The sequence below is a fragment of the Centruroides vittatus genome, unplaced genomic scaffold (assembly GCF_030686945.1).
Source record: "Centruroides vittatus isolate TY-2023 unplaced genomic scaffold, ASM3068694v2 contig_461, whole genome shotgun sequence".
NCBI lineage: Eukaryota > Metazoa > Arthropoda > Arachnida > Scorpiones > Buthidae > Centruroides > Centruroides vittatus.
Window position 1 is genome coordinate 304,101 of NW_027122257.1, and position 13,652 is coordinate 317,752.

At 28.9% G+C, this 13,652-nt stretch overlaps 1 protein-coding gene across 1 annotated transcript in view; it reads left to right on the plus strand.

Annotated features, from left to right (window-relative positions):
• Positions 1-13,652, plus strand: part of LOC136977577 (USP6 N-terminal-like protein) — a 37,019-nt gene that overhangs the window by 12,733 nt on the left and 10,634 nt on the right. Inside the window, exons 2-9 of the mRNA XM_067273082.1 lie at positions 6,715-6,816; positions 6,888-7,053; positions 7,147-7,189; positions 8,980-9,060; positions 9,725-9,832; positions 11,133-11,242; positions 11,318-11,366; positions 12,739-12,804. Coding sequence (XP_067129183.1) covers positions 6,813-6,816; positions 6,888-7,053; positions 7,147-7,189; positions 8,980-9,060; positions 9,725-9,832; positions 11,133-11,242; positions 11,318-11,366; positions 12,739-12,804 — 627 coding nt within the window. The 5' untranslated portion in view covers positions 6,715-6,812. The remainder of the gene's footprint in view (positions 1-6,714; positions 6,817-6,887; positions 7,054-7,146; positions 7,190-8,979; positions 9,061-9,724; positions 9,833-11,132; positions 11,243-11,317; positions 11,367-12,738; positions 12,805-13,652) is intronic.

A 13,652-nucleotide genomic window follows, 5' to 3' on the forward strand; every position in this document is an offset into this window, starting at 1 on the left:
CTTTTCAAAGATATTGGCATTAAAAATAATTAAGATTATCCTTTATCACATTTATATTAAAGTATAACTTGGTGTAGTTATACAGGATCGTTATAGAAAGGAGTACGGCAATCTTGACGTCAAGATACCTAAAATAATACTATATATAGCAAAAACTGAAAATACACACACACAAATGAATCACTTTTTTAAGAAAATTATATAAATAAAGTAATGTTTGAAGACAAAGAAATGCTTCATTCTTATTTATTAGAATATGATTTATTTAAAGCATTTTTATCCTTTTAAGATCTGGAAATCATGTTAATGACTAATAAAATTAAACTGTTCGAATGGATTATCAACATTTTTCCTTTAAATTTGTTAGTCACATAATTGCCGTAAAAACTTAATTATTAAATCTAAAAGTCATAAAACTGTAATTAACACTATTAATTTTATGTTAGTATTTTGACCAGAAACAATGTTTATTCGTCTGTTCAGAATATCAGGAAGTGACATTTATACTTCTTAGGGAGTGGCAAGATTTCCTGCTTTAAGCTTTCGTTGTGTTAATATCAACAAGTCAGAAACAAAATTTAAGATTTTCGGTAACTTTTAAGAAGGAAAATAAATGAATAACAACAAAAATAAGGCTGTGATGGTAATATTTGCAATTGTTTAATATATTTTTGTATGGAAGGATTACAAATAATCCTTCAAAAAAACCTTTAACCGGTGTGAGGTATGATTAATTGTCCAAGCTAACATTTTCAGATTAAAGGTTAAAGGTTTTTTGAAGGATTATTTGTATATTACTCCAGTGTGCGTCGATTATTTATGGAAGGATTACTTAGAACATTTAATTAAAATTGCTTTATTTACATTTTATACAGTAATAATTCTGTTCTATTATAGAAATTTCATAAATTAATAATTGTAGTTTGGCAGGGGAATTTGGAGTTTAATCACTCAGACATAACATTTTTTCCCATCTTGTCAAGAGTAATATTTAGGTACGAAGAGACGGTCGAAGCCCAGTATCCTAACAGTCAATTGGTTACAAATCAGAATATATTTGGGCTGTAATTAAGCTAATTGTTTAATAATTAGGTTAATTATGGTTAATTTACATAATTCTGCCTAAAGGTAGGCAGTTACACTGCCATCTTGTGCTAAGATTAATTATTCAGACATTAATATTAAGTAAAATTAATTAATCTAGAAGATTCAGGAAGAAAAGATTGACCAGGAATAAGACCTGTTCAAAAAGTCTGCTTATCATGCAGATTGCTGGTTATATCACCAGGATCTCTGATTTCTGTCCACTCTGCCTCGGAACCATATGGTGCGACTTTGATATACAAGAATTTGGTATAATGAGCAGCTTTATTTTATCTTTCTCCCTCGTTTACAAAATAAAATATTCAATAAAATGAGTGCCAATTAACATTTAAGAGAACAAGATATTCTAATTATGTGTAACAAAATTGAAATTTCCACCCAAACTGACGAGACAGCTCGTAGTTTGTTCTCCAATTTCTTTGTTTCACTTACATTACCTCTTTACTTGCCAGAGACAGTTTGCTTTCTCCATTCATATTAGTTCATTTTATATTGGTGAATAACCTAATCAACACTTTAATCATAGGATGAAATGGATTATGTTGAAACAATGCTCAAGAAGTAAGAAGTAATAGAAAAACTTGTCCCTATTTATATGAAAGGTTTTCAGATCGGTGGTTCTCAAACTTTTCCGTCTGTCTCCTTGGTTCCATAAATTCGTTCTCAGTGCCTCCTATCTCTGCCTCATGTAAGTGTTTTTAGAATATTAGCCTGTTCTAAAGTCAATTAACAAGTTTTATATTGCCACATTGAATAATCAATAGTTAATTTTCTTGCAAGCAGAGCAAGTTAGAAGACTGCACTAAAAACATGTTCTGTGAAACATGATGTTAGGAACACAAGGAGCTACTTAGTATCTAAATTAATATTTGTGTTTGCTGTTCAATCGATGCTAATTTAGTGTAAGAACGTTACATTCTGGACTAGGTAATTAATTGCATTAACCTCACCGGTCGATCCTAAATACTGTAGGTGTAATACCAGCTCAAAAGAGCCATCTATAATGCACCTCTGCCATCCACTTAGATAATCCCACCACCCTCTGGACAATACCTACAGGCAGTATCCTATCACTTTTATTCCCAAAGTGATAGACTGCTTAGCCATTCGGTTTAATGACCACTATGCAATTAACCCATACAGAAATTGAATAAAAATTCCGAAAGTATTTAAGATTAGATTCTTATCTATTAAGATTAAGTTTAGAATTTTACATTATAGTCTATAAATTTGTAAAAAATTTGGTTTTTAATATCTGTAATTGTACATAAATCCAGGAGTGAGAAACCCACTTACCAAAAATATAGTAGAAATTTATAATCTATTACTGTTACATTGATATCACAGTTAAGCAGAAGTATCAAATAACAATGGAACTGGAATTTCATGTTATATAAAGGAAATGACTAAAACTGATATTATAATCAGCTGAATAAGAATCAAAATATATTCACCCATATTAAAATATAATTACTTATTACATATTTCATTTGTAATTTTACTATATAATTATTTCTCAGATTATTATTAGTAAAGAACTTCACAAGTAAATTTATGATTTTTTTCCTCTCTTGTAATCATGACAATTGTTATCTGTTTATATCTGCTTGCTCACTTCCATAACAATAGAGGTGAGCAAGCAGGTTCTAATCAAATGTTTGAGGACATTCCCGATAAGTTGCTGTAACTCGAAACTACTGCAATCCTGTTGTTTCTAGTTGTTCAGAAAAATTGTTTTTTGGCAATAATATGGGGTCTTGTGAAAAGAATGCCACTATTTTAAACTATTGTAATCGTGGTAATTATTACCCGAGAAGTATGCAATGTAAATCGATCAGTAGAGTATAAATGTCTGGGTTTCAACTACCATCTGAATACAAATATAATAAACATCCTGAAGCCCAATTACTGCGATTAGTTTGGCATCTGAATACAAATGTGTTTTAGTCTGCCACCTCTAGGAAGCACCATAAGCAAAAATGGCGACTCAATATTAGAGAAAGCATTTTGTGTTTGCAAAGTCGGAATTGGTCACCTTTGTACAACGTGAGTTTTGCAGATGATTTCAAAGTGATACACCATTTAAGGCAAGCATTCTCGTTGCATAAGGACGACCAATTCCGAGTTTATGGACCACATGGCGTTTTCTCTGTTGCAGTTTCCATTAAAAAAAAATGTAGTTTACCTACAGTAGACAAAAAGGCATTTGAATGCAGATGGGAAATGAAACTTGAACAGTTATTCTATTGATTGGTGTACAATGCTTACTTCTCGGGTAATAATTAACATAATTACAGTAACTTAAAATGGTAGCATTCTTTTTTGGAAGACCCCATATACCTCAGTTATGGTGATCACAAGTCATCTACTATTACATATTTACATTATGTTAAATTAATAATTGTCTTAGAGCATTAATGAATTTTAAAAATTGCATTTAAGATGGGAAAACACTCTGGGTAACAGGTTAGAACTATAGACTTTTGGGAAATCAGTCTTACAGCTGTCCAATCTCTTGTCTATCATAACATTAGTTCTTAAACTTCACCTTTTGGCAGATTACACATTACCTAATTTGGTGGCTTAATTGGTATACGATCTACCTAATCTAGAATTGTATTCTTTTAACATATTTTAAAATAAAGAAAAGAGTATTAATTCCTAATACTTTTGTTTTTGTAATTAAAACTTTATCGAAATTGTCAATGAGATAATCTTTGGTGCAGTAGCAAAACTTTGCAAAGTTTGCTATAAAATAAAATTCTCATTTTCGTCAATTCATTGCCAGGATACAGTTTTTTTATTATTAGATGTGATTTCCTATCTTTGATATTTCAGATTTAGAGATATGAAAACTATTTATTGTTTTATCTGAAACATTAAATATTTATTTAGGATTTTTTTTAAAATAAAAATAAAATTCAATATAAATTGATACCATAACAAGCAAATATATACCTGAATGCAATACATATGTATATAATGTATGCTGATTCTGTAGTTTTATAGTATAAAAGAGGTGAAGTGTTAAGTCTTTAAATGACAATGTGGACAAATTTATAAATGTCTTCTAATAATGAAAAGATTTGTATAAAATTATTTGTACTTTTATTTAAGCTTATATCTAGTTGCAATGCTAAATTAAATGGAGAAAAATTCGTTTATTCTAGACTTTGGACTCGTTCGTCGTGTGATGTTTATTTCGAGTTGGTAACAGTATTTAATCTTTTGGAATATTCACAAAGTTTGGAAGAATTTTCTGACGACGTGCGGAGAGTACGAAAGCATTTAAATCAGTTTTTCTCTTCTGCTTGCTCGAACGTCAAAGTGATTAAAGATACTACAGACCCACACCAAGATGTGTCAATTATGAGAAAAATAAACCATCTTTGGTGTTAATGGAAAAATTGACTTCATAAAAAAAAAGCACTTTAATCACAAGTACTTCGGATGGACAGCCAAATGGCCAAGTGTTTAAGTGCTGGCCTATCACTCTGGAGGACTGGAGAATGAATTTAAACGGGTCAAAAAATCCTGGGCATTTTTAGATGATGATCTGGCTGCATCCCTTGCTGCTAAAACATTTCTAAATTAAGACATGGTCAAAATAAGAGGTCCCGTCTCGTATATTAGGAATACCGAGGCAAATAAATACCAGTGGTATCAGGAGAACGATGGTTCTGAGCTGTTTTTAATTTATATTATTCTAACATTGACAAAAATGGATCCAGAAAAACTACTTGCGATATTACAATTTTTCTCCTTTAAATTTGAATGTTGGTTTACATTAAATGTTTTGAAAGTATTCCTTTACACTAGTTTCATTCTAAACTTTAACAAAATCTTAAATGTTTTTAGTACTGTATATCTCGGCAGATAAGATTATAGTTGAATCATAAAAAAGGCCCCGAAAATCCAGGGTCGTCTTATAGGACAGATACAAAAAAACATTAGATTGAAATTTATATAAATTAAAACCATTATAGTAAAATGGAACAAACCGTAATTATTTACTAGTAGAGAGTAGAGTATGTCCACAAAATAGAATAGCCCATACGATGTCTTTGTGAATAGTCAAGGTCATTACCCGACTGCCCGAATCAGTGTGAATGTTTGCAACAATCGCAAGACAGTGCTGCCAGATGCAAGAAAATAAAATTTGTTCTTTCAAAAAATTACGAATACGACATAATTCTGTATACGCTATACAGTGTTGTTATCCAGATGATGATCCTGATCTAAACTAAATTCATAGGCCGTTGATAGTTTGGGGTCGTCTTACAGGACAGATATATGCTAAAACTATAAAACTTTGAGGAAAATTTATACCTCGTCTTATCTGCCGAGATATACGGTAATTTAAACACACTGAAACAACACTCTAAACTTGATAATTTTTTCATGGTTTAATTTTTAAATATTTAAAAACAGAGTGCTTTCAATCCTCCCAGAGACAAACCGTCAAAGTTAAAAAGTGTTTGAGTTTTAAATATTTAAAGAAACTTACTCCAATAAAACATGTAAAATATTTTTGATTATTATAAGAAAATTATTACTAAGGTGGCCCACCGGTTGCAGAATGGATAAAACTGCCAAATGCCAGTAGTCGGTCATGGGTTTGTGCCTTGTCGACCACGTGGAGTTTTTGGGTCATTTGTAACACCTGAATAGTGGCCAGTTTCCCATAGAAAGTCCTCTGGGGAGGCATTCCCTCGGCAGATTGTCGCGTCTCATTTCGGTATACAAACAAACATTAGTAACCTGACTATATTTAGTGACTATAATGACGATAATCTGTAATAAATGAATATATATTTAAACATCTTAAATATCAATACTATTTTTTACAAAAGTTAGTATATAGCTTTATTATTAGGAAAAAAGTAAAAATAATTTTAAAAATTGTATGTGTAGATTTAAATCGAGACTAATTTTATAGCAACTCTAGGCAATAAATGATCTTTAAGATAAGTTAACAAGATTAACACACTTTTCCTTGTTTGTAAGTAATATTTTTATCAGTGGGATGCCTTTTATGTTTACTTTTTGTCGTGAGAAAAATTAAATTTATATCGCAAACACTCGTAACATTAATTATCTTATTTCGATCTTCGACGTGTAAATAAATATTTATATTGCTAGTTTTGCGATTAATTTACCGTTCAATTTACCACCTAATTTAAAGTAAAAGCAGTAGGTTTTCTCAAAATGAGGTCGGCTCGTTACCTGCATCTCTTTGACCTCAAAATGTTGTGAAAGTGACTGTAAGGATGGGTAGTTTTGTGATAATAAACATTATTATTTATCCATTTATAAAATATTAAAAAGTAGGTTATATAGTTGGGAGTCGGTTTAAGTAACGCAATTTTTTAATTGGTTTAAATGTTTACTTTATTTTCTTCCTTTTAGAGAAGTTGCAAGCTTTAGTGGCATATTATATTTATATATTAGAAAGTGTGAAGTATTTTGCTGGAATTTTAAGTAGTTTCGTATGAAGTTTATTTTCGAAATATGAGAGTTACTCATGCACTTTTTCTTAATCAAAGCATATTAATGTATAAGTAAAAGCTTTATTAGGAATTCTGATCGTAACTTAATTGCTTTTTTCAGGTTTTTAATGCAACTTTATGATGTAAAGATATAATATTTTTGTGTTCAACAAAGAATCATGAAGAATAGACAGAATTGTTCACAGATTATTTTCAAACATGAGTATGTATCTTGTCGTAAACTCATCACCGTCGTTTCGGATAAAATTATGAAGCCATTTATTTTTAATGTAGGTAGTAGCACCCTAAAAGAAGAAGAATTACTGGAAAGAGCAAATGAAGAAAGAGCCGCCATTGTCGAGAAATATGATCTCGGAAGAGATGAATCCAATCACATAGATCCTTGGGAAGATCCGGGTTTCGAAGTCTATCATGTCACCGACAGATATGGATTTATTCAGTAAGTATTGCGATGATTATTTGAATCGTATTCTTGCTTCTAACTCTATAAAAGTTCTCATACTAAAAAAACCCATTTGCATTTTGATTTTAGCAATCATAGACTTCCTGACAAATTAACTTCTCATGAAGCCAAGGTAATTTCCATGTTTCATTAAAGAACTGTATCATATATTTTATTAAACTTTAATTAAAATAAGTTACTTTACATTAATTATATATTTTACAATACAGTTATCCTATGTTAAACCAAAACTGATTACATGTAACATATATTTGATCGGAACCATTTTTATCCTTAGTTTAAGTAGTATTTAAAGAATGACAAATAAGTTTTATTTAGAATTTATATTACTTTATCCTTGACAGTATAATAATATATTGTAATAAACTCAACACTCGTACAATTAAAATCTCAGTTATTGATACATGATAGTTCTATTTAATTTTATTCAATGAGTAGCTATTAATGTCGGACATATTGATAGCGGTATAAGTTAGGACAGTGTTCGGTGTCGGATGACAATAGCAGATGAGTAACAATTCAATCCACTTTTTTTATATTCTTTGAAAGAGCTATTATTTGTGCACGATATACTAAGAATAGAATGCATTTTTCTCCTGTCTTTAATTCTGGAAACCAAATTAAATTTTATTTGGCAATCTTTTATGTAAGAACACTGTCAGCTCGAGAATTATCAAATGCATTAGAACAAACACTGAAAAGAGAGACCATTTCTAAACTTTTTCAAATTCAAAATTACAAGGAAAATTATAATTATGTACAGAATTTAATAAAATAAAAGTAAAATCAAAATAAATTAAAATGGGAAAATAAAGAACACGAATTAAGCATAACAGTATAATTTTATATGCGGACTGGTGGCCACCCACGCTACACGACTTTCAATGGACAATCCTCCTGAATATTGATGCTGCTTCTAGATAAAGTCTGAAAGGACTTTTTGACTAGAAGAGTTATAATTATGAGTCTAAAATGGCAGTCCATCTACTGTCTGAGACATAAAAGTCGTGGGCATTAATTATTGTAATTTAGAGCATGAAAAGATGTGTAACACTGTTTTATTAGTTGAATCATTTACTTATCTGCCTGGCTTTTAATAATTGTAGGGCATAGTTATAAGACTATACTAAGAATATTTTATGCTTTCTGTAGAAATAATTTGATAAACTTTTAATCTTAAATATAAAACAAAAATTGAAATATTAAAACTAATTACTAATTTATTACGGTATTTAAAAGAAGCAGAAAAAAATTGATGTTCGACTAAGGTTAAGCACAAACATAAATATAGAAAATATTAATTAAATAATTGAAATAAAATTTAGAATAAAATCTTTAAGCATTTGAAAAATAATTAATATTTATGACTATGAAAAGCATTACTCGTTTCTTAAAAATGATTAGCATTTTTGTTTTCTAAATTGGCTTCAAAGATGGATTTAATTAAACCAAAATTAATTCGTTTTTTAAATGCTACAAAGTGTCTTTCTCCTACAGTTTATAATTTTTTATGTAAGAAAATTGTATTATTTTTGCTTTATTATTAATGAAAGTTGCAAATAAATAGCAAATTTGAAATAGAAACTTAAGTAATTCTGTTTAAAAATGTCAAAATTGTTCATCTACTGTTAAAATGATATGACCAAGCCTACAGATTGCCTATAACGGACATTAAATGCATTAAAACATAAAAATGTAATGGAAAATTTATATATATATATATATATAAGAAAGTTGATAAAATTAATATCATTGGGAATAATGTGTTAAAACATTAATTTTTAATCCGCATATTAGAATTATATCCGAATTTGTAACAATATTTGCTCTCTCTGACTGCAATTAAGATACACAATTTATAAAATAGAAAAATAATTTACAACAACTTGACTTTTTTCGTAGTTGCGAGAATTGGAGAATGAGAGGCTTAACAAATGGCTCAAAATGCTCAAAAATTGGGATAAATATTCTAATGGCGAAAAGGTAAATATTTTCTAAAATTAAATTTATAATTTAAGCAACTTGTTGATTATTATGTCAAGCAATGAAATAATACACTGTTTATGTGATTTATTTTATTGCAAATGAAAATGATACATATAAGTTTAATAATGTTAGAAATGTATATTATTCGGCAATAAGATCATACAGTTCTCATCTAATTTTGATGTTTAATTTTGTTCTCGTCTAATACTTTATTTTTCTTAACTATTTCTTGAAATTACAAGGGATACTTAACAATTGAGAAACATATTTCTTATCATATATTCTTCTTTTATTATATTTACATTATATATAGTTAAAATACTATAGTTATCACTGTTCTATAGTAAATATCACTGTTACTTTACAATTAACTAGGTAAAAAATATTTAACTTTGACTTCTTGAATGTACCTTAAGCTTTCAGTTGCGTGTCTGAGGTTAAGTTGCAACTACACTTACAGTCCTTGTTTATACTATATATGTAATAGTCAGAAAACTTACAAAAATATTATATATGTGTAACTAGTATGTATGACTATACAGAACATTAAATATTGCCACTTTCTGTAATTTCTTTTAAAACTGGTGACCTTTCTTGAGAATTCTATGAAGTCGGTTTCTTCTTTATTGCATGTAATTTAATATTTTCTTAAAAATTTTAGTTAAAAAGGCGAATCTATAAGGGAATACCCAATGCGGTACGAGGAGAAGTGTGGAGTCGTGTACTCGACATAGCACGTGTTAAAGTGGAACAAGAAGGAAAATATAAGGTAAGATTAATATTAAAATTATTGAAGGTTTAAAGTAAATTAATAATCAAATATTCTGTCAAATATAATCGCAAGAACTATGCTGTTAAGAAATATTGTCTTGCTCGAAAATAATAATAGTTTTAAAACTTGCACACTTGAAATATTTAAATATTGTTGTTTAATTATAGATTTTTTTAATTATTCTTTTATTAATGTTCTTTTAAATAATAATAGTAACAAAAATAATGTCTATGAAGCATTTACTCACAAATTTAGTCACAAAAAAAAAATTGAGCTACATATTATTTATTAGCTACATAATATTTTCAAATACATTGAATTTAGTTTACATAACTCCAACTGGAAATGATGATAAAACGACTGTAAATCTCCAGAAAATGTTATAATTACGAACGTTTTTGATCAATGGTTGAAAATATTCATAATTAAAATGTATCTGCTGGAGATTTATGGCTGTTTTATTATTACATCAAATTATTATTAGAAAATATAAAAAGTATTTTACATAAATTACTGTGTGTAGAATTAGAGTAAGACATCAAGCTATAATTAATGTGACTCTACAGCAAAACTAATTCATCCATTTATGGTTTAATTTATGGAAATTTTATCAAAGCAATATTGTAAATAATAATAAAAAAATGACTACTTTATATTGGATAACCAATGTGGGAAATCTTTAGAAGCTAAATTTTGGGTATGATCCAAAATTGTGTATAAAGTTAAAACACTTAATTTTATGAAAAAATTTAAATTAGAAAGAATCAAAACATGTCTAACATTTAAAATTTTATCTAGCTTGAAATTCTTCTAAAGACAAATGAGAAACGAAACAAAAATATTTCAATACACAAATGAAAAAAGAAAATTAATATTATCTAATAACTATACTTCTGTGACAGCGGCCAAGGTTAGCAGCCTGCCGCCCTGGGGGACCCGGAATTGAACCCAGACGGGTCGAAAAATCCCTAGGAATTTTTCGGGGGATGGTCCGTCCGGATATGTCGGTCCCCATCCCTCACCACCCGGCCAGCCCATTGTGGGCCTGGCTGAACCCATAATGGGCTTGCTATAAGAGGCCCTCTTAGTGCCCACAGGGCGGAAAGAGTTTATAATTTAAAATGAACTTCTAATGCATCCAGATCTTTTAATAATTTTTACTAACATTTGCTTCTTAGATAAAAATGTTTTATTTTTTTTTTTCTTCACTAGATATTTGAATTTATATTGTATTTATATTAAATGTAGAGCTTTAAATACAAATTTTCAAGTGTTTGATGTATTTTTGATTTTCTAGGAGATGAGAGAGTTGGCAAGAAAATGGTCTCCGGATATTAAACAAATCGATTTGGATGTGAATAGGACTTACCGCAACCATATTATGTTTCGAGAGCGATATAATGTCAAGTAAGTAATAAATTTTGTTTTATGATACTTGTAATCAAATTACATATTCATGGTATAATCAAAAAATTTTTACAGACAGCAAGCTCTTTTTCATGTTTTAGCTGCTTACTCATTGTATAACACTGTAAGTAATAGTTTTAATTGTAATGCAGGTTGATATTTAAAAATCATGTGATTTAAAATGATTTAACAATCATTTATTATTTCAGACTGTAAAAGATTTAATATTTTAAGTTTTTTTCCCCCAAATCAAAATTTGAATAAAATTAGTATATAGATTATTTTATTTTATTTTACACTTAGATCAAATAGACACACATACGTGTGGGCGTATTACACCAGTTGGTGTGATAGGCCTGCATATGTGTGTGTGTATTTGATCTAAGCTAAGTGTAAAACAATATTAATGGCTAAAAGCAATAGATTATTCCATTGAATTAGTATATAGATTTTCAATTGTTTTCATTCAATATTAAAAACTAGCAGGTACTCATAAAAAACATTTGCTGTAAAATAACTTTTTTTGTAGAAATCACTACTTTAAATACGAAGTTTCTAATTTTGTTTTTCTGGTAAAAACTGTAAAAGAATTAAAACTCTAGGAAAAGTTACATAAAAAATGAATTTCTTTGACCTTCAGGCTCTATCTCCAAAAAGTATGATATCGCTCAATATTTCGTGTGAAAAAAAGTTCTGTAAGAATTATTGAATGTTTTTCACACTAGATACGGATGTTATCGATAAAGGATGCTAATTACATAAATTCAATAAGATGCCAAGTGTGAAAATTTTTTTTGGACATAGCCTTGGGGTGGGTAGACTTATAGATGCACAAATATTAAAAGTGCAAAGAAATAACACTAGGTTATTTGCTAAGTGTGCTCCAGAAAGGAGTCTGATGCATCAGAGTCTTTTTTAGGCAAACAAAAAATAGATTTTTTGCAATTAATGTTTTACTTATTAAACTCTGATAAAATTTTTAATATTAACCAAAGAAATCCATTATCATTTAAAGTAAGGATATTACAATAATAATTTATTTGGTTGTTTTTCATCATGTACTGTACTTGGAAGATATCAATATAAATTTTTTTTTTATCATACCTGATGTCAGTTTGGCAAAGCCCACAATGGGAGCAGCCAGATGGCAAAAGATGGCAGCTTAATACATTCAGGATCAACCACTCCCTGAAAAAATTGCTGGGATTTTTCAGTTTCCCGTATTTGATCTCGGGTCCCCGGTAGTAGGCTGACACCTTACAGCCTTAGTTGTCATTCTATTTATTCATTGTCATCAATAAAATACAGGAAGAAGTGTATTATAATTAATTTTAATGTTTAATTAGTATTAATTTAAATTTTTCACACTTGTATTTAAAAAGTTGAATCTTAATTCAGATGTTTGAATTTCAACCTGCAACATATTTTCAAGTATTATTAAGAAAATTGAATGAATCTGTAATTAATTTACACACTTTTTTTTTTTTTCATATTAGGAAGTAGGTTATTGTCAAGGAATGAGTCAGATTGCAGCACTCTTGTTGATGTATATGAATGAAGAGGTTAATATATTATTTTAATTTTGTGTGTGGCATTTTAATATTAATGCATCTAATTGCATGCAATTTAATAACTTGAGTTTTTTTAACAGAAATTTATGACAATATACAGAGGTTTTCTTGTATAATTAATTATTAATAAATGGTTATAAAATGTGTGTGTGTGTGTGTGTGTGTGTGTGTGTTAGTTATACAATATACAGTCAAACCTGTTTTTATGCGGGGGGATAGGGACCCATAAAAAAAGTCTCATGTAGAAAATAACTCGAAACCGTACGAAATAACTAGGAATTGCTTTTTTAACTCCTTGGGCCTTTTTCTGCAACACCTAATGGGGAAAAAAATCCTCTAAGAATTTTAATTTTTATATTAATTAATTATTTCCACTTAAATACGAATCTAACATTAAAAAGTTAAAAATAATCGTTAAATAATGATTTTATTTGATAAATATAGCTGCAGGAAGTGTTATTTCATTTAACAAGGTGTGAAATTTCACACCTGCAGTCTAAAGCTGGAGGGGAGCTAACTTACCGCATCTGTTCAAATATAACATAATATTTATGGTTTTTATGCTATTAAAATAAGAGGGGACCGAAATAAACGTATGAGAAAAAAATTTTACTGAATAAAAAATGAAAAAACCTGCTGATGTCATAGAAAACAACCAATAGAGTTTTTAAAAATTTTACAGGAGTCAATTATGTTCCAATTTGATTGAAATTTTCATATAAGGCACAAAACAAATTGCACAAATAAAAATCGCACAGAAAAAGACCACACAAAAACAGGTTTGACTGTATATAGTAAAGATGTATTTTAGATAGCTAAAATGATCAATGTGCAATCAT